Source organism: Camelus bactrianus, chromosome 10 (genome assembly GCF_048773025.1).
Source record: "Camelus bactrianus isolate YW-2024 breed Bactrian camel chromosome 10, ASM4877302v1, whole genome shotgun sequence".
Classification (NCBI taxonomy): Eukaryota; Metazoa; Chordata; class Mammalia; order Artiodactyla; family Camelidae; genus Camelus; species Camelus bactrianus.
In genome coordinates, this window is record NC_133548.1 from 13,199,990 (window position 1) to 13,223,318 (window position 23,329).

At 35.1% G+C, this 23,329-nt stretch overlaps 2 protein-coding genes across 3 annotated transcripts in view; both read right to left on the reverse strand.

Moving 5' to 3' along the window:
• LOC105076732 (olfactory receptor 1165-like) overlaps positions 1 to 23,329 on the reverse strand; it is a 161,071-nt gene that overhangs the window by 73,891 nt on the left and 63,851 nt on the right. The gene's annotated exons all lie outside the window — the stretch shown is intronic.
• LOC105076739 (olfactory receptor 4P4) lies at positions 8,479 to 15,935 on the reverse strand. Its single transcript, XM_010965001.3, has 2 exons — positions 11,434 to 15,935; positions 8,479 to 9,112 (listed from the first exon to the last, which is right to left on the reverse strand). Exons 1-2 carry the CDS (start codon positions 11,911 to 11,913, stop codon positions 9,089 to 9,091), a joined length of 504 nt encoding a protein of 167 aa, XP_010963303.2. The 5' UTR covers positions 11,914 to 15,935; the 3' UTR covers positions 8,479 to 9,088.

Here is a 23,329-nt window from a genome sequence, read left to right on the forward strand (position 1 = left end):
TAAATATTTAAGTAATATTTTGAAAATTTAAAACTAATTTTGACCCTTAGTTATATTATTTAGCTAACAAAGATTTTAAAAAATTGACCTAAGTCAGAAAATGCTTTTCTGCATATATTTTAAATGTGTATGTCTAATACATAAGGTTAACTTTCCTTTACTGACCATCAATGGCCAAATTCAGTGGATTATCTAGGAGTGAATTCTCAGGAAATGTAAATGTGTATAAACATCCCAGCCTGAACTGCTCAACTTTGATTCTTACAGAGCACACTTTTTGTTGCTATGTTATCGAACATTGCCAATGGATCACATTAAACCAATGTAATTACTGTTATATTAAAAAGCAAAGAATGTTTAAGAACTATACCACAGAAGAAAGAGTATCATTTAATGACTAAAATTGTAAAAAAAAAAAAAAATAGCAATTTTAAAATTTATCTTATTTACATTTCATGTGGAAAGATAATTTAAAAAATATACAGTGTCATTGATGTTTGTGACGGCAATCATTAAAAGATAGGTGAAATAATGAAATTGCCCAAGTATTTTTGAATTTTGCATATGCCATGGCTTTTGCTAGAAATTAATGTGTTTTATTTATGACCTAAGAAACTAATGTCAATCCAAAGAGATGATAGAGAAGGTGGCTTTAGACAAACTTCAGGGTTAGGTAGCACACAGTGGTGTACGTGGCAATAAGGAATACATGAAAAATTGACAGTTATGCATCTTACATAACTAGTGCATAACCTTAAGATATTATGTAATCAGAGCAAAATGAGTGAAGGATAGAGACAATGCTCATCGATGAGGAATTATGTGCCTTAATTGGGTTTGCAAAAGCTAGCATACCTCCTATCTTAGTCTGGGTCTGAGGTAACAGTCAGATCTGTGCCCCCAGATGTTTATTTAAAAAATGCTTTTGTAGCAAGTCTATCTTGAAATCATCAAGTCTATCCTGAAATCATCAAGTCTAGTAATTCTCAAAATCAGTATCTATGTGTTTTATAGTCTTCAAGACTAGTAAGAGGTGTCATAGAGTTAACAGGTGGCATTTAAAAAATGCTCTGTACTGTGGAACATCAACTCTATTTTAAATTGAATTCAAAAGTCTAAATTCGCTAAGGGATGATTTTCAATTTGTTCCTATGTTAAGAATAGCCGCCAGTCACAGAGTGTTGCTCTTCGGTTAACCTTAACTAATGTGAGCCCTGAAAAGGTTTAGAGGGGCTGAGGCTCCACTTGTCTTCTACTTACTGCAACTGAAACTGATGTTTTGTGAATCAGATAAAAATAATGTTAATTTTTAAGATAATTTGTCTACCTAAAACAATTTGGTGTAAAGATTGTAAAGTAGACTGTGAACAATTTACAAGTAGAAACCACCTGACTAATCTGAATCTCTGATTTTAAGAAGAGGAGACTCTTATCAAGAGAATCTAAGCCATTTCTCGGGGCTGGAAGATAACACACTGTGAATACGAGACAACACGTCTGATTCCCCCTCACTCGGGGCTACATTTCATATCTGACTGCTGGAAGGGACGTCGGAAGGGTGTCGTGGAGGGCAGCAATGGAAACATGATTTTGAATTCCCATCTGAGTAGAAGAAGGCGGCAGGATGTTGGGTTATCAGACACTCAGTTTGTCTTCTGAATATTTAGGTATGTAAAGAGATACAAAGTATTTCATAGAAATATGCATTCGAGAACTCACTGATTCTAAAGCACTTTGAGTTAATTTTCTTTCAGTTTTAGCTAAATGCAAATTTCTTATGTCAAGATTCTTGTTTGGTTTCTAGATCATCATTGGCATTTTATCTACAAAAGCTCTTAAATCTCCCATCCTGTAATCTGAGGGAACTTGCTATATCATCAGAGTTAGCAGAGGGAAAAGGGAGAGGAGAATTACTGTCATATAAACTACATTTTGATCACAGAGATACTAAGGAAAACTATGTAAAAATTAAAGTCAAAACTAAAGGTATCACTGAAAGCATGGCTAGCACAGTGGCAACAGAGAAAGTCGTGGAAACACTAAGGAATGCTAAGGAAACTGGCCAGTGTCATCCTTGAATTAAATACTTAATCTCTTCAAGCTTCATTTTACTCATTTTACAATTATGGCATCATAACATAATCCACATTTCTAATGAGGACTACATGAGGTAATGTGAAATACCGCAGTGACGATGTGGTACACAACGCACACTTTTCTGTTACATACAATCTCTTCTCTTTAGTGATTAGTGCAGAAATTGTCTTGCACATATATACAATTAACATAAAAGGAAAAATAAAGAAAAAAGTCCAAAAATTCCCAACACGGTTTTAATAACTGACCACATAAACTTTAATTTCAACTTTCTATTAGTGTAAACCTTTAAGCTGGTTTGATGGGATTGTTCCTCTTAAGGAATGTTTAATCTTACTCACTAGCTAGATTTTTTTGCATTAGAAAAACATAGTCAAGCATTTACTTTACTTTTTGGTAGTAATAAACTTAATAAAATTTGAGTCCCTTTTGGTTTAGGCTATTAGCATAATAGTAGAAGCTCTTATATTTAAATTAAAATTTCCACTGCATATCAAACTTCTTTTTAATGTATCAGAATGTAGCATGCTATAAACTTACCTTAGTTAATTCCAATGAAACTAGTCTATTTCAGGATGACAGATGTTTTGAAATATAGGAAATTCTTTATATTTGTAGATATTCAAGTGTAAACTGGATTTTTCTTAATAGTAATATAAAGAAATGCATATAAACACAAGATTGGGAGACAATAAAATTCACTGTCAATTAGAAAATGTTTTAACTTTAACTCTATTGCTGTTATCAAGAACTTTGCTTATATATAAGGCACAATTAAAACTACAATATGGTAAAACATTTTTATAGTTATCAAATTATCATACGCTGTAAAATTGTAACCTTTAAATAAAATTATATAGAGTAAATATAAAGATAATATAATTAGCTTAGCACATGGTTGGTGGGGCCCTTCCCAAACCAAGGTGACATGGATAATTTACTACCATCAGATCTGAGTGGTTATCAGGCCAGTATTAGGATGCACTAGAAAGAATTCTACCCCAGATATTCACTCTGCCAATTTATCTTCAGTATAAAAATCTGCAATAAAATGTACAGAATTACAAACCAGTATCAAACACAGCCAGATTCATTCTCTGAAAATATTCTGGAAATCTCAACACATCTTAAAACTTCTTCAGGTTTGCAAGGGAAGTGGACTACAAATATGCATTAAAATTATCAGCCATGCCAGAAGAAGTAGGTCTTTATGCCCCAGGAAAGCAGGCTATGAACTTTGAATGCCCATTTAATGACTCAATACTAACTTACTAAAAAATAAACAGAAAATGTTTTAAAATTCCTACAAAAGCCAATACAGGTATTCAGGCCCTAGGAATCATCTGTTTTATGCCTATGCCTAAAGCAAATTTGGTTGGGAAGAACAGAATAGAAACCTAAGTGACAACGCAGAAATTAATAGGTCTTTGAAAGCTCTAAGTCATTGTATTCCCAAAGGCGTTTCTCAACAGACCCAGGACGAATGTTGCTAAGCCCCTGTCCATGGTGATGTCCCTGCTTCCCCTGGGTGTTTACTTTCCACCTTTACCTTATCTTGTCTCAGGCAGCATTGCCCTGGAGGCCCAAAAAGGCTACAGTCGGAGCAGTTCAGAAACTGACTGCTCTGTGCTTGTCCAGCTTTCCGAAGAACAGGAGGGAAACTGATTTAGCCTGTAATCATTTTAGGTTAGCTTTTAGAAAAATCTGAGATGAGGTAGGACAAAGACAACCAAATAAGGGCATTTACATTCCAAGTATGGACCATTTTCAAGATCCTAGGTGTGCAGGATAGATAGGTCAGTAAAATCCATGACTTTATTGTTGTAATTGGTGCAAATGTACTTGTTTCTTGAGTCTAATGTTGCTGGGATAGATGGTTGGGGAACAGAAAACAACGTAAAGAAAAGATTAAAAAAGATTCTCTTAATCGTAACCTTGGCATGATTAAGTGAAAAAGAGATGGGAAAACCAGACGAAGAGAGCACTCAAAGTACAGCAAAGCCTTCACCCTGTTCACCATTCTTTTCTTTTCCTTGTCACTGAATATTTACAGATTGTTTAGACCTGGCTTCATCTGCACACACGGAAGTTCATTGAGTCTCCCTCTCTGCCCCATATGCATAAGTATACATTATTTTTCATGCATTTAAAACTTAAGAAAATCAAAATTTGTATATCAAATCTGGTTGAATCAAACTATGCATAAGGATGCATATGTTGACATAAGAATTACTACTTCTAGTATGCATACAAAAATACAGTTGTTTTTGAAGTTTAAATAACAAACTCAAATAGCCAGTAAGCAACAGAATCAAGAAAATGGGTATTTTTCTAAGTTCAGTGCTTGCTTCCAGGCTTTGAAAACTTAGTATCCCTGAGTAAATGAAGTATTTTATCATTACAAGCAAGTATTTTTGTTAATCAATGATGCATAAGGGCACTTGGAATCAAGCTTCAGGGAAGAAAATCCAATACATCCAAACTATATGGAAATAAGGATATAAGAAATGAAGAAATGAATGATGTAACTAACAATCCTAAATAGGGAATAGAAAAGCAAATCTAATGTTCATTCTTGAAAGAGTAAATCAAACTCAGAAAACTTCGTTAAGATCACTCAAGAGAAAAAAGAAAAAAAACACATATTATCAATGGAGAAATGAAACATTTCTGCTAGTAGTGAAAAATTGTACAAAAATGTTGAAATAGAGTTGGGAAATGTCTACCCAAGCTCCATGTGCTATTTTCCAACAATTCTACTTCTAGGCATTTATTTATGATACTATACAACTGCATGACTAGCCCCAAGTGACATTAATGAGATACAGATACATAGTCATAAGACAAGGAATCTACCTGTGATTAGAGACATAATATGTTGCCCAAGCATGTGGTTCACACTTAGAGCACCCTTGTTGTAAGAAGTTTCAGAGAAGATCAGAAAATTAAGCTCAAATAGGGAAAAATCATTTATCTTTGGACTTAAAGTGAGATTATATAATCATTTCAGGGTCATAAATCCAAAATTCTAGAGCCGGTTTTATTACAGCATGTACCTGTGTGAATGAGGCACACAGGGTAAGAATCCTAGCACCCTGGACAGGTCAGGATTGAGGAGAGTAAATGTGCCAGAAACCCACTTCCAAGGGCCTAAAGACTGTCATGTGAAAACTCTCAGCCACCTACACGACCCACCAAGAACTAAAATGGGACTTCATGTGGACCATGTGAAAGTCAAGCGGCCAGACCACCATAAACGGTTCTCTCTCACCGGAGAACTTAGACTCCTGGCCAACGTGGTGCCTCTGGCACATCCCAGCCCTCACAATCACCTGATTGTGAGTATGTATTTGAATTCTCTGGTTCTGATAAAGGAACTGGACTGACACGTGGAGACTCAATTTCTAAGAAAGACCCCCTGATACAGTAGCTGCTAGTCCAGTCTTCCTTGTGGTGCACCCAATTCAGGTTTAGCAAAAGTTTTAGAACATGAATAAAATAAGACTATTTTTGCACAATCAGATGAAGCAGCCAGTCTGATATATACATCAGTGTGTTCTGGGAAAGTTCATAATGTAGGTACAGAGAAAAGGACAAACTATTTGGGGCAGGGGGAAGATTGTGTTGAAATACCCAGAACACATGACACCACAATTCTAAGCCTCACTCAGGTGCTGAAGAGGATGCTGGAATAGCCCAGATGTGTATAAATTAGCCCTCTCAGCAGATACCTAGAGACAGGAATAAAGCTGGGGAAAAGGGAGCGGGCTGGGAAGACTCTGAGGCAGGGAGTAACATAAAACCCCATCACTCACAGTTTTCACCTCCAATACTTCCCTTAGGTCCCATCCAAGACTTCTAAACTTCTCCCAGCCTGGAAGCTGACAGTCTTGAAGCTTAAATGATGGCTCTCTGTATTATGATTGTTCCTAAGCACATCATGGTATTCTTTTAAATAAAACTAAGTAATGATGGATTTTTAAATTACCAACATCTATGGTTGTAAATGTGTAATTTAAGAAAATATCTATGTAAATGAATAGATTTTTAAAAATCGTAATTAACAACCATAAATATTTTTTAAGTATTCTATGTTTACAATCACATACTAACAAAACAGTTTATCAAGTTCTTCTATACATTTACTTAGCATATATTTTGAGGATATTAGGCTTCGTGCTACAGGCTGGATAGTGGATCCTACAAAGAACACCTAGCATGTATATAACTAGTCATAGTTTGTATGTGGGCTTATATTATATATTCAGTATAGTTTTGACAGTTTGCAAACCTTGAGGAAAGGAAAAATAGAACTTGATAATAAAAGGCTACTTGGCTTTGTTGCACAGCCTTCTTTGTGATGGGATGGGAATTTCCCATAATCCTAGCGCAATATCCCAAAGACCTCCCCCCATACCACACACACAGACAAAATCATCACACACACACAGCACATGTATACACATCACATGTTTATACTTTAAAAAAATCCAAATGTTTCAGAAAATATTACATGAAACCTGATGAAACTGAACTATGAAAAGCTTGTCAAAACTGATTTCCTATAGAATGAACAGAATGTTCTCTCCTCATATTCCAGAAGTTTAATGGCTCCAGGAAATAAAAATAAAAAGAAAGAAAATTTATTAGCTAGGTATGTGAAAGGTTTGGTTGACCTGAAACAAATAGACCACCAGATATTTTTCGAGAAAGGATGAGTTTATTCAGGATCAACAGAGAATTGCAATTTGGGGTCTGCAACTATGACTAGTCATGTGCAAATCCCCCCAAAATAATGGGAAGGAGAACATTTTAGAGAAAGGAAAAGGAAGTTAGGAAGGCTATAGGAAATAAAGAGTTCACAGCTTTTCATTGGCTGAGTCCCTTCTAGAAAAGAAGAGTCTTTCCTGATTTTTTCTCTTCCTGTTGGGCTCTGTTGTCACAGGGTGTGAGAGCTCCCTGCTTCTGACTTCCCAACTCTATTTAGTTGAGGTTTCTGTTTATTAACTTCTTACAGTTATAACAGTGGAAACATTAAAAGAAGGGTGCCTAGCACTGAAGATAAACATTACATACAGTCTCTGTTTTTTTCCCTGGATTTTGTCTTGGTTGTAGTGCAGGAGCAATTCAGTCAAGAAAAATGTGTGGAAGCAATGCAGTCATTTGACTGAGGAAAAAAGTGCCTGGGCAGAGAGAAATGTCTAGTCATACAGGAACCAAAGCAAGAGGCTGAGACTGGGTTATGTGATTCAATGGGCAGGAGGGTAAACTATACTCAGAATAGTAGTGTCACCTCCGTTCTGAGTGAAGTGAGCCAGAAAGAGAAAGGAAAATACAATATGATGTCACTCCTATGTGGAATCTAAATAGAAAGAAAGAAAGAAAGAGAGAGAGAAAGAGAGAGAAAGAAAGAACAAAGGACACTATGAACTCTTCTACAAAACAGAGACAGACTCACAGACATTAAACAATCTTGTGGTTAACAGGGAAACGGGGATGGGAAGGGATAAATTTGGGAGTTTGAGATTTGCAAATGTTAGCCATTATGTATAAAAACAGATGAAAAAGTTTCTTCTGTATAGCACAGGAAACTATGTTCAATATTTTGTAATAACCTTTAATGAAAAGGAATATTAAAATGAATATATGTATGTATATGCATGACTGGGACATTGTGTTGCACACCAGAAAGGGACAGATTGTAACTGACTATACTTCAATAAAAAAATAAATAAACAAATGAATTGAAACGCTAAAATTGGGTTAAAAAAATAGTAGTGCCTCTTTAATGCATTAAATAAGTAAAGACATAGGGGGGTTGAGAGCCTGCTGAATTCCGTTCATTCCATGAATGGAACATGAGAATATTTTACATTTTTAGCCATTCTGACATTCCTTTTTATTATTATTAATGCATGACTGTTAATGACATAAGGAAGAGTTCTAGATATGTGAGAACAAGGTATGCAGTCAAAGAAAGAGAAAAAATAGAATCTTTGTATTTAATTCAGTATCTTAACTTGTGCCAAATTTACTGCTAGAAAAATAAGAGAGAAAAAGAAAATAAAGACATGGCACATAATCGTCTGTCACAATCATATTAGAAAAAAACTCAGTTCATAAGAAGTTATGAAGGCACCAGGTTATTTGAAGTAGATTAAATGCACAGCTGAATGGCAAAGAAGGAACAAGGAAGGAGTCAGACATATTTCTACTCTGCTGATGGATCTGCAACATCTTCCTGAACAAGATAATCCCTGAATTATATGTAAGATGTGGACCCTACAGCAAGCAGGGTGGGGGATCCTAAGCAGAGACAAAAGAAAAAACACTCACTGAGGTGAAAGATTTTAGAATATATTTAGAGAATGTCGGGGGTCCAGTGTAGCTGGACAAAAGCATCTAGCAAAGGCAAGTAAAGGGAAAGAGACAGGGAAAGAGGAAAAGCACCTAATGAGAAATGCTGGTGGCCACACGCCGTGCTAAAAATTCACACATATTAGCCGAAGTAGTATTGCATCTTCATAAACTATAACATTAAACCATTTCATGGATATTTTTTAAGTGGAGACCTGTAAGTAAAGCAAATTGCCAAAACCAGGAGATAAATCTTGCAGAGGTAGCTGTCACCCAGGTCTCCCTGACCCCAAAGCCTATCACTGTAACTCCATACTGTCTTCCCATGTAGTGACTTCTGACGTTAGTAAATTAGACTTGGACCAATATTTTGGATAAACAAGAAGATTGGATTTTATTACAAGGTAAACAGTATTCCATACAAATTTATTGGCGGGGGTGGGGGAAGTGACATATCAGCAGTGTGCTTGAGGAGAGCGTTTCTTACATTTCTTGAATCCAAGAGATCACACCTGGAACTAGTCGGACACGACAGTGCAGGCGGCAATCTGAATCACAGTAACTTGCTTCTTTGGCTCATACGACGTCCGAAGTTATTTGGTCCAACTCCCCAGAGAAAGCGTATATGCTTCCTCTAACACCTCAAATGATAAATGCCCTGGCGACACAGGATCGAAAGTACAAAAATATCACTTTATTTACTTAAATTCTGAATGTGCCATTTAATTTTCTTGAACTGTTGTTCATTCAGTTTTATTGGCATAATTATCACATAGCATCCTGTAAGCGTAGGGTGTGTATGTGTGCTACAAATTGAGAGAACTCTGCGTCCTCCTATAGAGGACTGTGTTCTAAGATTGTATTATATGAGTTTAAGAAACTTCTAGGACAAGAATAATGACAACCGTCACCATCCCTAGAATTAGCAATCACTAACATATTAACAACATAAATATCTTTGCACGTAGGTTCAAAAAAGGCTTCATACCTCATAAGTAGTGAACTATCTAATTAGGACCATAGAAAGTTAACCTGAGCAAATTGGGTAAAAATAAAACATTAGATAAAGGGTAAAGATGGAACTCCTAGTTACTCTGAAACACATGGCTCTTTTTCTTTGATGATGGAAGCATAAAGCATCAATCCCTTTTAACACCAACTGGCCCCATCTTGATTCCGTTACTTTGATTCATCTCTTCATTTTTTTTTTTTTTTTTTTAGGAAAGACATATGGGTTCTTCAATCCATGTGCCCATTTAAATCGGAAGGTTTTATTTTTCTTTCTTAAATGATGAAAAACAACTTGGTAATAAAACTTGACATTTTCAAAATCAACCATTTAAACTTTACCAAATGCCCTGTGATGTTTTCTTCAGAAGAGAATTTACAATCTGGTAATATTTTTTGTTTCATGAGTAGCTTGCCAAAATAGCAACTTGTCCAATTATTCTCTGCTATGAAAATTCTATTTAATTAGATCTCCCTCATTAATTTTCCGCTCCTTATCCTCCGTGTAAATTATTTTTTAACGGTTGTAATTTGTGTATTGCATTTACATAGCTAGAAGTGTTTGTGTATTTCACTTACCCTGTTCATATAATCCCATTACTCATTCTCTTTTGTCTTATGGTGTTTGCTCTGTTTTCTAATAGATCATTTTTATTTTGCATCCTACTGTAGATTCAACTAAATACATTTTATAAAACAATTTTCAGGTTTCTCAGATGTCTCCTCTCCATGACAGTCACATAGATAATTCACTATTGCCACTCATTTTCAAGAATTGTGTCACAGTATTTTTTTATTGTAGTTTGTTTGATCCCTTATTTCTTTTTTGTCTATGTTTTTCTCATATGACAGGAAAGGTTCTGAATCCAGTAACTTGTGATTTTCTTACTAATTTATTGCATTTTATGGTTCAGTTCCTTTACTAATTAAAAAATAGTTCTGACCACTGGGCAGAAGGGAAGTGAATATGTTTTCAATCTTTGAGTAACTGATTTCATTCTATATTTTCATTTTTCCCTCTGATAGGAAGTCAAGGGAGTTAACACCAAAGAATTAATTTAAATCAAATTCTATTATACCAATTTTTTGTCATGTAACTTATTTCTTGAGGTAATTTAGGTGAAGATCCTATCATAAATTAAAACTCGGTATTAAAATTGTGGATATACTCCTTTGTAATACAGAAAGTTTCATCATGTAAAACATCCTGTAGTCTTGTCATTAAACCTGATTTTTGAATAAATTATTATTAAATTTTTCTCTTTTACATCAAAATTCATTGCTTCTTTAGCATTGCTTTAAATGCTGTAACTCAGATGCTTTTATGCATGTGTCACTCCTCACACTATCTCAAAACCCCACAGATTTAACTAAATGTCAAGCTTATTCTATGTATGGTTCAATAAGTATTTCATTCATAGTTACTAAGTCCTTATGTCTGTCATTTATGGAATGATAACAAGGGAACAATTAATCTGTGAGATACAGTCTAGCTCTTTGATTCCACATTTAGCTGCCCCCATCCTTTCTTTTTTATAAAGATGTTTGAAACCAGACTTTTCTCATGGCATTTTTCATTTCTGAATTCCTCAGTGTGTAGATTAAGGGATTGAACATAGGTGCAATGATGGTGTAAAACAGTGCGAGTACTTTATCCTCAGGGAAAGTGGTGGGAGGCCTAAGGTAGGCAAATATTGAAGGAGCAAAAAATAAAATGATCACAGTGACATGAGACCCACAGGTAGAGAGGGCTTTGCGCCTTCCTTCAGCTGAGTGATTTCTTAAAGTGAATAATATAATGACATAAGAACAAAATAAAACTGCAAATGTCACTAAGGCCACCATTCCTGAACTGACAAGCATAATGACACCAGGGATGGAGGTATCAGTACAAGCAATTTTTAGCAAAGGAAAAATATCACAAAAATAGTGGTCTATTTCATTAGCACCACAGAAGGGCAGCTGGATTACCATAGAAAATAGAGGAAAGGAGTGAACAGCTCCACCAGCCCAAGCAGCTGAGGCTAGAAGATTGCACCTCATCCTGTTCATGATGATCATGTAGTGGAGAGGCCTGCAGATGGCAACGCAGCGATCAAAGGCCATGACTGTAAGAATTAAGACTTCAATTATTCCAAAGAAGTGCATGCAAAAGACCTGTAACATGCAGTTACCATAGGAAATGGTTTTCCTTCCCACCAGCAAATCAGCAATTAACTTGGGCGTAACGCTGGAGGTATAGCAGATGTCCATGGAGGATAAGTGGCTGAGGAAATAGTACATTGGTTGGTGAAAAAGAGGACTGCATCGAATGGAGATGAGAATCAGAAGGTTTCCTACCAACAGGGCAACATAACAGAGTAAGAAGAGCACAAAGCAAAATGTTTGTACGTTCTGGTCACTAGAGAGTCCCAGAAGAATGAATTCTGAGACATTGCTCTGGCTCTCCATCTAGTTCATACTGGCCCTTATTATAAACAGATGGCGTAAATATCTGAAAAGAAAAAAATCATGAATCTGTATTTAAAAATAGCAGCAGGATAATAATATCAAGTTTATCAAAAATTATATGACATTCATTGAATAGTAATATTCACTATTCCTTATGCATAGATTCAAGTTTTTTTCCCCTCTTATTTTACAAATCTATGGTTTAATAATTCTGTCATGGGAAAAATGAAGTAATTTTCAACATTATTGTCAATGATTATAGAATATTTAAATGTTAGTTTGATTTTTTAAAAAATTATCATTGCTAATTATATTATTTAGAGGACAATAAAAGTATAATATATGTAATTTCAAAATTTGCACATTTTTAAATGCATGTGCCTTATCCATAAAGTCAAGCGCACTTCTTCCAGGATGATCTTGACAAGTTCTCTATTTTATTTGGGAGTATATCCTCAGGAATGCAAATGTATTAAAAATACATCAGCTTCAATTGTTTCATTTGTTTAAAGGATCATCTTCCTTACCATGTGAACAAACAATACAAATTGGACATTTGAAACTAAAATAGTTTCAGGGACATTAAAAACAGAGAAGGATTGAAAATGATGTACCAAAATATAGAATTTCAACAAAGTGAATTTGTGAAATATAATCAGCAACTTCATTCATTTCTTCTATCTAAATTTTACAGCTAAAGAAAAACTTGCGTGTAGAATCAATGTAAATTTCTGATGGCAAATGATACATGCAAGATAAAAATAAATTGCCCAATCGTATTTGAATTGTCCATATTTCATAACTTTTCCTAGGATTTTATGTGTTTTATACACAAGCTAAGCAATAAAAATCAATAAAAGAAGATGATACCGAATTTAGCTCTAAGGCAGACTTATTGTCAGCACTCAGTGACTGTTGCAGTAATGAATGGATGAAGGATTCAAGTTTTTCATCTTTAGTACAATCTTGATACATTACTTATACAGAAGGAAATAGCCTGTAAAATATAGAGTGCTTTCCGAAAACTATTCTATAAAGTGTTGAGGGATTCAAAGACACCGAGTGGGGATGTAAACCCTACAGTACCCTCTCAACCTCAATCTGACCAGATGTAGGCACCACACCTAGGCACTCAAAACGACTATAAAATACAGAATGCCTTTGTAGTGAAGGTACTTGGAAGCCATCATTTATAGCAATTCACAAATTCAAAACTTGTTTCTTTAAGATCATTTTAGATGGTAAATAGGAAATTGGTACAGCATTTAAAATGCTCAGTACTATGAGAAACCAACTCTATTTTAAGTTATTATTCAACTCTAATTTCACCAGGAAGAAAAAAATAAAAGCTCAATTTGTTCCCATTATGAATTCAGCATTGTTACAATGCTTCCTAATGTCTAATTTTCTTTTTGTTTTTAACAAAGCAACAATCACGATCAGGCTAACAGTGTCCAGCAGTTAGCAGGATCTAAATAGAGTTAAGTAGATTTTTGTTTCACTGATCAGTTACTTCCTTACCTTGTTACAGTTAATGCTGATTCTTCATTTAGGAGAGAGCATACTATTTACCTTACTGATAGATTAATTTACCTAAAACAAATCGATTTAAAGACAACCATTCGATAAGTAGGATGGTAAACAACTTAACCTGGGTATCACTTAATACATCCAAACCACCAATTTCCTATAGAAGAGATTCAGGTCAAGATAATCTAAGTAATTCCCTAGCATGAAAAAATAACACACTGTGAATATTGGAGGACAGATGTTCTGATTTCCACTCAGTCTGGGGCTGCTTTCCATGCTGGAGAGCAGAGCAAGATGGGGTGTCATGGGGTGTCATAATATGAATAATTATGGGGCTGTATCTTGAAGTTAGTATAAATATGTGGTCCAGGATTCTGTATTCTAAACCATTTTGATGTTTTCCATCAGTTTTAGCAAAATGTGCATTCCTTAAGGTAAGATCCTGGCACTTTCTCTAGGAAATCATAGATGTTCAATCCATGATAGGTCTTAAAAATCCCATCCCAAATTCTGAGGGAAAATACTCTTATAACCCAAGCTATTAGCAGAAGTGAAAAGAACATGTATTACAATCAGATGAAAGAATTACTGCCATTAAAACAATAATATATTCTTGATCATGTTTTCTCAGTTATCTCAATTTGTCAAATAATTGAAATCACAAAGGAAGAAATATTATGCATCTGCTTTATAAGTGACAGGAAGAGTGGCAGCAGAGAAAGAGGTAGAAACAGGGATAATAAACAAGTATAATAAATTGAATGGTAAACTGTTCTGATTCAAATTGTGTTTCTGTAGCATTAACCATCCGAATATATTAAGAAAAACAGTTACTTAGATATTTCTAATAGTCAAAGGTTTGACATTAAGTGAAATGTGCCCTGATTTTTGTCTTATTTCACTTTAATTGTAGTTCCACAGAATGAAGGTGTAGAATTTCAAATCTAAGCAATTATGCGAATGTTCTATTAGAAATCAGTCACCTCGTTCAAGCACAGACACTATCCAAACATTTTTTCATCATTTTCATTAAATGTGTTCTTGTTCTATACATCAAATATTTTTAACAATAAGCTCAGGAAACAGGGCTAACTTCCTCCCCTTCCATACTATTTGTGAACATTGAGCTTGTTGCTAACCTCTTAAAGCCTCGTTGTCCACATTTATAGGTTTGATCTACTACTATGTAATTTAGAAATATAATGAGTAAGACAAGAAATAATTTGAAATACCAAGTGTCATAACACAGCTCTAAATTGCACATATTAGTCTACTTTTCCTTTGTGCATTTTTTGAATGAGTAGTTTCTGAAATGGTCATGCACATGTATATAACCAAGTCCAATGAAGAAATAAAGAAAATAAAACAAAAATATCACAACATAGATTTACAAGGAGGATCAGAAAGTGTCAATTTTGACAACATGTTAGTAAAACAAAATAAAATACTCCATGAGGTCGTTTGTCTAGAGTATTACTCAATACTGATTATTATTAAGTTGAATTTTTTTTTGCCCTACAAAAATATATTTAAATTATTACTTTTACTTTTTGGTAGTGTTGCACAAAAATTCTGCATTTTATTTTGGTTGTGCTAGCAAAATAATAAGAATAATTTTTCTCAAAGTAGTATTTTTGTGATAAGTTCAAATTTTCTCCTAGGAGTATCAGAGTATGCTCTGCTGTAAACTTACCTTAATTGAATCAGATAAATCTAGTTTATTTTAGGATGGTAAGGGTTTTGAAAGTCAGGAAATCACTTGTCATTGGATATATGCAAGCATAAATGGGCCATTTCTTAAAAAGAATATGGAGGAAAATATAGAAGCACCAAAACAGAACTCAATGTAATTCACTGCAACTTGAAGATTTTATAATTTTAATAGAACTGTTCTTGTTCTCAACTGGAATTCTGCTTGTGAATAATATATGATTAAAACTAAAGGTAACTAAATAATTTTATAGTAATCAAATGATCTTAGGCTGCAGGAGAAAATATACTTAATAATTAAACCAAACAGAATAAATTTAAGTGATGTTCAACCACCCTAAAGTACAGAAAAATATTCTCCAAAACAAGTGACATGGTTACTTTACTAATTCATTGACCAACAGATCCTAGTGGCTTCAAGATTAATTTTAGGCTGAATTAGGAAGAACTCCCACCTGAGATACTTACTTTGCTGACCCTTCCTCAGTACTTAAATCTGAAATAAAATGCAGATTTACAAACCAGTTATTCAAACATATTTAGGTCAATTGTATAAATTATTTTGAAAATCTCAACATGTCTTAGAAAATCGTATACATCTGCATGGGGACTGGAACATAAATCATGGGTTTGAACCCGTGGGTCTTCAGACTATAAAATAAATAAATTTAAAAGAAAAAGGTTTTGAAATTCTCACAAAAGCAAACATACATTTTTCATTCCTGGGAGCCATTACTTTATGCCTATGCCTAAGAAGAAATTTGGCTCAGAAGAGCAGAGAATGTCTTATATGATAACGCAAGAATTAATAGGTCTTTGGATATTCTAAGAAATTATATTCCCAGTGGCACTTCTGAGCAGAGCTTCACCAAAAGCCTCTGAGCTGCTGTCCAAGGTCACATCCCTGGAACTGTGGGCATGGTCTGCCTATAACTTTACTTCTCGTTCTGTGTTCTCCTGGCTCAGGCACTGTTTCTCTGGGGGCCCAACGATGCGCTAGTCAGACAGAGTTCAGGAAAGTCTGCCTGCCCGACCATCAGCTTGCTTTCACAGGAAAGGAGGAAAAATAAAGTAGCATGGAACAATGTAAGTTAGTGTTTGAGAAAACCTGAGATGAGGAAAGACAAAGAGAACCAAAGGCAAGCAGCTACAGCCCAAATATGGGTCCTTATCTAGAGTGGCCTTCTGGGGTAGATGGCATCTGTCTGTGTGTAGACTGAGCAATGGAATCAGTGACCTTCAATATTAAGACAGGAATAGGTTCATTTTCGGCAGGGACTAACCTTCCTGGAATTGATGGTTGAGGAAATGGAGGAAGGAGAAAAGGTAAAATGACAGACATTCTGTTCTTCATACACATTTCAAAGCAGAAATGATTTATCATTGAGAATATAATAAAAATACCAGAGAAAATCATCAAATAATGTATAACATAACTTTTTTTTACCATTTTGTTTTTCTCCTATGCCACTTCATTTCTGCAGGTCATATACACTCAGCCCAAAATGCACACCCTTAAGTTCAGGTCATCAATTCCTTCTCTCAGACTCAAATCCATATATTAAAAGATTCCATCAAACATGTAAGACTTCAGGAAATCAATTTTTATGTTATCTTATATGGCACAAAATAATTGTAATAACAACTATTTATTGAGAAATTGCATAGTGCTTCAAATTTATTACACAATTTCATCCCACAATAATGCATATTTTGACAGAAGTGGAATTTCCTCTATTGTGCTGATAAGAACATGAGCCTCTAGAAGTTAAATGACTAGCTCAGACAGCTACTAAGCAGAATAATAATTGTGTGCCTTTTGTGAATGAAACAGATTTTTTTAAATCAGTTTAGAATTACTTCCATGCTTTGAAAGTTAAGCAAACTTGAGGAGATGAGAGATTCTATCTCTTAAGAATGAAGGATATCAGAACCCAGTGTTTTGCTGGTGGTTCATTTCAACATGATTTAGCCTGATGGTGATCTTACTTCACTTGAGCTCACATGTGTCAATACACAGAAGGACCTCGCTGGTCCTATCTCTACCCATCACTCACACACACACAAACACACACACACACACCAGGACACTTGTTAGAGATGTATGCTAGCACCCCATTTACAACCCCAATTCATGAGTTTGTCACAGGTCATCTGGAATTGTTCTGCTGAGAATTGATTTTGTTCTATTTACCCCCTTTTTTTAGACTCCCTTTCTAATACTTTTTATGTCATGGATTATATGAATTTATTTACAGGATTGGCTTCTAATCATTTCTATGTCTCTGAGTCTATTTCTGATTTGTAAATAAGTTCACTTGTATCATTTCTTTTAGATTCCACATACAAGTGACATCATATGACATTTGTCTTTGTCTGACTTATTTCACTTACTATAATCATCTCTAGGTCCATCCATATTGCTGCAAATGGCATTATTTCTTTCTTTTTTATGGCTGAGTAGTTTTTTTTATTTATTTATTTATTTATTTATTTATTTATTTATTTATTTATGCCACAACTTCTTTATCCAGTCATTTGTTGATGGACATTTAGGTTGTTTCCACATCTTGTTTATTGTAAATGGTCCTGCTATGAACATTGGAGTGCATGTATCTTTGCAAATTAGTTTTCCTTCTGGATATATGTCCAGATGTGAGATTGCCAGATCATATGGTAACTCTATTTTTAAGGAACCTTCATACTCTTCTATTTAAAATAGCCAGGATATGGAAACAACCTAAGTGTCCTTCAGTGGATGAATGGACATAGATGTGGTATAAATGCACAGTGGAATAATAGTCAGCCAATTCATTCCCAAAGAAGGAATCCATGCCATTTATGACAACGTGGGTGGACCTTGAGGACATTACACTAAGTGAAATGTCAGGCAGAGAAAAGCAACCACTACATGGAATCATTTATGTGTGGAGTCTAAAAAAATAATTTTAAAAGTTCAAACTCATAGAAAGTAGAAAAGAGGTTTCAGGCAATGAGGATGTAGGAAGTCAGGGAAAGTTGGTAAAAGATTGTAAACTTTCAGCTTTAAGATGAACACTGTCTGAGGATCTAAGGTTCAACATGGTGACTATAGGATATAACACCGTATAGTATAACTGGAGTTCGCTAGGAGAGTAGAACTTAAATATTCCTACCAAAAAGAAAAAAAAGTATTAATGAATGATTGATAATAAGGATAAGTTTTAGATATGTGATAACAATATATATTGTCAAATACAAAAGAGAATATAGCATCTTTTAATTTACTTTTGTAACTGTTTAATTGCATCTTAATTTGTGCCAGACATATTGCTAGAAAACAGAGAGATACAAACAAAGATGTGACATACAATCTTTGCCTCAGTCAAACAGGTAAAACACAGTTCACAAGAAGAAACACTAGCACAGAGCATAGGGTTATGTGATGTACAGTTAAGTGCACAGCTGAAAAGCAATAACGAGAACAGGGAAAGAATCGAAAATACTTCTGGCCTGTTGCTGGATCTGCAAAATAATCCTGAATAAGATCACCTCTGAAGTTTGAATTACACGTAAGACATGGACCCTAAAGCATAGGGGTGGGGGCATCCTAGTCAGAGGCGACAGAAGAAAATACTCAGAGAGCTGACAGATTTTAGGGTATGTTTAGAGGATGTAGGGGAGTCCAATGTAGCTGGATGAAAGCATCCAATCAAAGGGAATCAAGGGAAGAAAGGTAAAGAAAGAAGAAAAGAACCTAACATGAGTATCTGGTAGCCGTGCCCCTTGCAAAACACTCACAAGTGTTAGCCCACTCAATATTACATTTTATGATGTATATTATCTTATTTCATAGATGTTTTTAAAATGGAAACTAATGTAGTTAAAGCTAATTGCCAAGACAATGACATAAAAACTTACAAAGTCAGCAGTCACCCAGGTGTCCTTGATTCCATAGCTTATCATTGTAACACCATACTTTCTTTCAATGTGGTGACTTCTGAGATGAGCTAATTATAACTCGAACTAGTTTCAGAAAATTCTGATGGACAAGTGAGAAGGTTGGATTTTTTTTCCTGAAGAGAACAGTGTTCCATAGCAATTTTTGGAGAGATCTATAATATGATCAGATATATGCTTTAGAAGGATATATTTTTTGCATTCCTCAAATCCAAGTGCTCACATCTAGAACTAGCTGGACCTTTTAGAGCGCAGATTACCATCTGAGACACAGTAATTTGCTTCTTTGGCTCACATAATGTCAGAGGTCATTTAGTCCCACTCCTCAAAGAAAGCTTACATGCTTTCTGTAACATCTCAAATGATAAGTGTCCTAAGGACATGGACTGAAAAATCACTTTATTTGCTTCAAATCTGAATGTGCCACTTGAGACCATACCTTCCGCATGGCGACGTTCATCTCCATGTTTCGGAGGGTGCAGATGAGAGGATTCAGCATGGGGGCGATCACAGTGTAAAACACAGAGACCCCCTTATCCCTGTTCTCAGCGCCCGCACGAAGAACATGGGTATAGATGCAGGGAACGAAGAATAAAGCCACCACCATGATGTGAGAACTACAGGTTGAGAGGGCTTTCCGTCGCCCTGCGGAGGAGCGGGTTCTGAGATTACATAATATGAGTATGTAAGAAACCACCAGCACGAGAAAAATGACAACCACCACCATCCCCGAATTTGCTATCACTAAGATACTCACGACGTGAATGTCTTTGCACACCAGTTTCAAAAGAGGCTTCACATCACATAGGTAGTGGTCTATCTGATTAGGACCACAGAAGGGTAAACTGAGTACCATGAGAAGAAGAGCAACAGAATGCCAAAACCCCACAGCCCAGGCCAGGACCACCAGCATGTTACACCTCTGCCGGCTCATGATGGCCACGTAGTGCAGGGGCTTGACGATGGCCACGTAGCGGTCAAAGGCCATGGACACCAAGATGCAGATTTCCACACCTGCCAGCAAGTGGGCGGTGAAGAGCTGGGTCATACAGTTGTTATAGGAAATGTTTTTTCTCGCTGCAGCTAAGTCCCTGATTAGCCTGGGGACCACGGCGGAGGTGTAGCAGAGGTCCATGAGGGAAAGATGGCAGAGGAAGTAGTACATTGGTTGTCGGATTAGATGGCTGCAGGTGATGGTGAGGAAGATGATGGAATTCCCCATTAAGATGGCCAGGTAACAGAGCAGGAACAAGAAAAAGAACAGTAGCTCTATTTTCTTATTTTCCCACAGCCCCACGAAAACAAATTCCGTGACATTGTTCTGATTTTCCATGAGGTTGAGGTGAGTTCAGAGTACACAACAGACACTCAGTTCATCTGAAATGATACTGAACATAATACATCTTTAATGGAAGTTTTTTAAGATTTGGAGAGATTTATACATTGAAAATAATGTAGGTCATAGAAGATTTATTACAGAGTTAACCTATGTTTTAAGATTAAGGGCATCATATTTCAAATGATATTTAATGAAAGCATATTTTATGTTGGGAACATTTGTAAACATTTTGCAGGCATTAACTCATAACAACCCAGTAGCTCCTATTCTGATACTCATTTTACATACTGGAAAATGAGAAATAGGAGGGTTCAGTTAATTACACTAAATCATTAAGATATTAAATACCAATCTAAGATGAACCTGACCAATAACAGATTTCATGCTCTTCAGAATTATGCAACATCATTCACTGAAGAAATGATATTCCAGCTCTTGTCCATCTCTATAAAAGATATGTCACTCTCCATCCCTGCCTCTAGCTACCTGTGTAACACTAAGCAAGTCTCTCCCTTCTCCACGGGGGTATAATTCATGTGTAAGTCCCAATCACACATGAACATTCCATACATTCAGTGGAACTAAATATTTATTCTTGAAATTTAAAAAATGCTTTAATCATAGCAAAGTATACCTGAATTAGTTGAAAGTAGTTTCTGTGACTCTCCTTCTTGGCATGTGTGGTCAAGATTCAGAACATGAAGGGACCGGAAACAGAGAACTTAAGCACAACACTGGGCATCTGAATACAGGAAGACAGATTATTTTATATAAAAACTTCACTTTTTCCCCCAATTACTCTAAAGACATCTTTTAGAGGGTCCTGTTGATATGTTACAAACATGTTAGAGAGTTAGTAGGTTTCCGTTGACTGTTGACGAAATCCATGTGATTAAAGAATGACCTACTTATGTAAACACTCGGTTAAAACAGTGCTGCCATTTTGATGTAGTGTACCTAGGAGCAGAGAGTGAATATGTTGAGAGCATCACCTTTTACCCATGACCAAATACCCTCCACAGCAAAATCACAGCTTGCCTAAAAGATGGTAAATTTCAATGAATTTTTTTTAATAGTACCACTAAGGAACAATATGGTGTATTGGACAGATCCCTCATCTAATGACCAGGAAGATGAGCATCCAGTCTCACCAGTCCTTTTGGCTTTTTGTTGTGAGCACTGAGCAGAGCATCCTCTCTGAGCTACCTTCTTCAACTGGCAAGTGAAATTAATAATGATGGGTCTATTTGCTTTATATCAAGAGCAAAAATAATGAAATTCATGCAAAGAATATCCAGTATAAGGAATTTATGATTCTAACTTGTCAACTACACAGAATGGTACTCCAACAAATATTTCTGAAGAAAAACCAACTGTTTTATAAGAAAATAGACACCAACATGTTCCTGAGTTATTGATTTTTACCTTTAAATTTTGTGTTCTGCCACACGGACACTGGTTGAAGAACTCATATCAGACTTACATAAGTTTAAGGAAGAAATATGGGAATTGGTATGTTTGTTCTATGTACCAAACAGAGCAAAGCAACGTGCTTCTTTATATATAAATTAAGAATATCCAAACCTAGTCTATGTTTATATGGAAGACTCTGAGCAAATGATGTAAACAAATTTAAAGATAGCTTTTCATTATGATGATAATACAAAACAGTAGAAAAACTAAAGAATCAAAACTGTAGAATATGTAATTCCTGGTTTAGAATGTTTCTTAAACATTGGCACAAGCCTCAGCATCTCTGACCATCTGGACCAGTACTGCACTAGTTACAATGACTGAAAATCACTTTGGAAAATACCTTCTCATGGAAAAAGATGCCTTCAAAGCAAGTCCTTTTTTTTCTGATCTTCTTTTAATCCATAAAAACTCCTTGTGACTTCTTTCTTTCTTTCTCCCTCCCTGTATCTTTCTCTCTCTCTCTGTCTTTCTCTTTCTCTCCACACATAAACACACACACACACACTCCCCCGTATCTGTGTTTAGATACACAGGGTTTTTGGAGTGAAGGAAAGATATTGAGTCCACCTTTTCACATACCTTTTAGTTAAAGAGTTTCTTCCAAAATTCCCTCCTTCAAACTTTAAATTACTTAAGAAAAATCTCTACAAGGCTTTGTTTGCAAAAGTATGTCAACTACAGTTTGAAAGGAAAAAGCGATTAAAAAAGCATATTAGAAAAAGTGATTTATAACTAAGGTCATGACAGTACATGGATAGTGTAAGAACCCATCAAGGGTGATTTTTTAGGTTTTCCTTTTTCTTTAAATATTTATAAGAAAGGAAACATTGTAAAATTAAAATTTGTGGCATTATTTTTCATATTTTGAGTTAAATGTTGAGATACTATGTACTAATTATATGTTCTATGCACAATACTAAAAAAATTTCATTTACCAATGATTTCATCTTTACCATGACCTGATAAGGTATGTATTATTATATTATCATCCCCATTTTACAAATAAGGAAGCTAGAATTCAAGTTTATACAAGTACTAAGGGGAATTATACATCTAAACAATTTATGTATGATTTGGAATCTCATAGTATTTTCATTTGCTGAAATGTCTTCTCACAAATACAGAAAAAAAAAAGACTTAAAACCCTCAGTGTGCCCTCAAATTATCATATGGATTTCTCTGAATTTCCTCTTTTGAAAATAACCACCAAGAAAATTAATCTAGAAGAACTTGAATTTAAAAATTTCAACTAAGATCAAAAATTATGTAAAAGTGTTCAAAACTCTAAATTCTTTTATACTGATTTAAATATATATATACATGCGTACATACATATAACTGATCATAGTGCCCACTTCTGCAAGGTTTTACATTTCTTTGAAACATCAAGAGATCCTTCAGGGTGTTTCCTTTTGTTTTCCT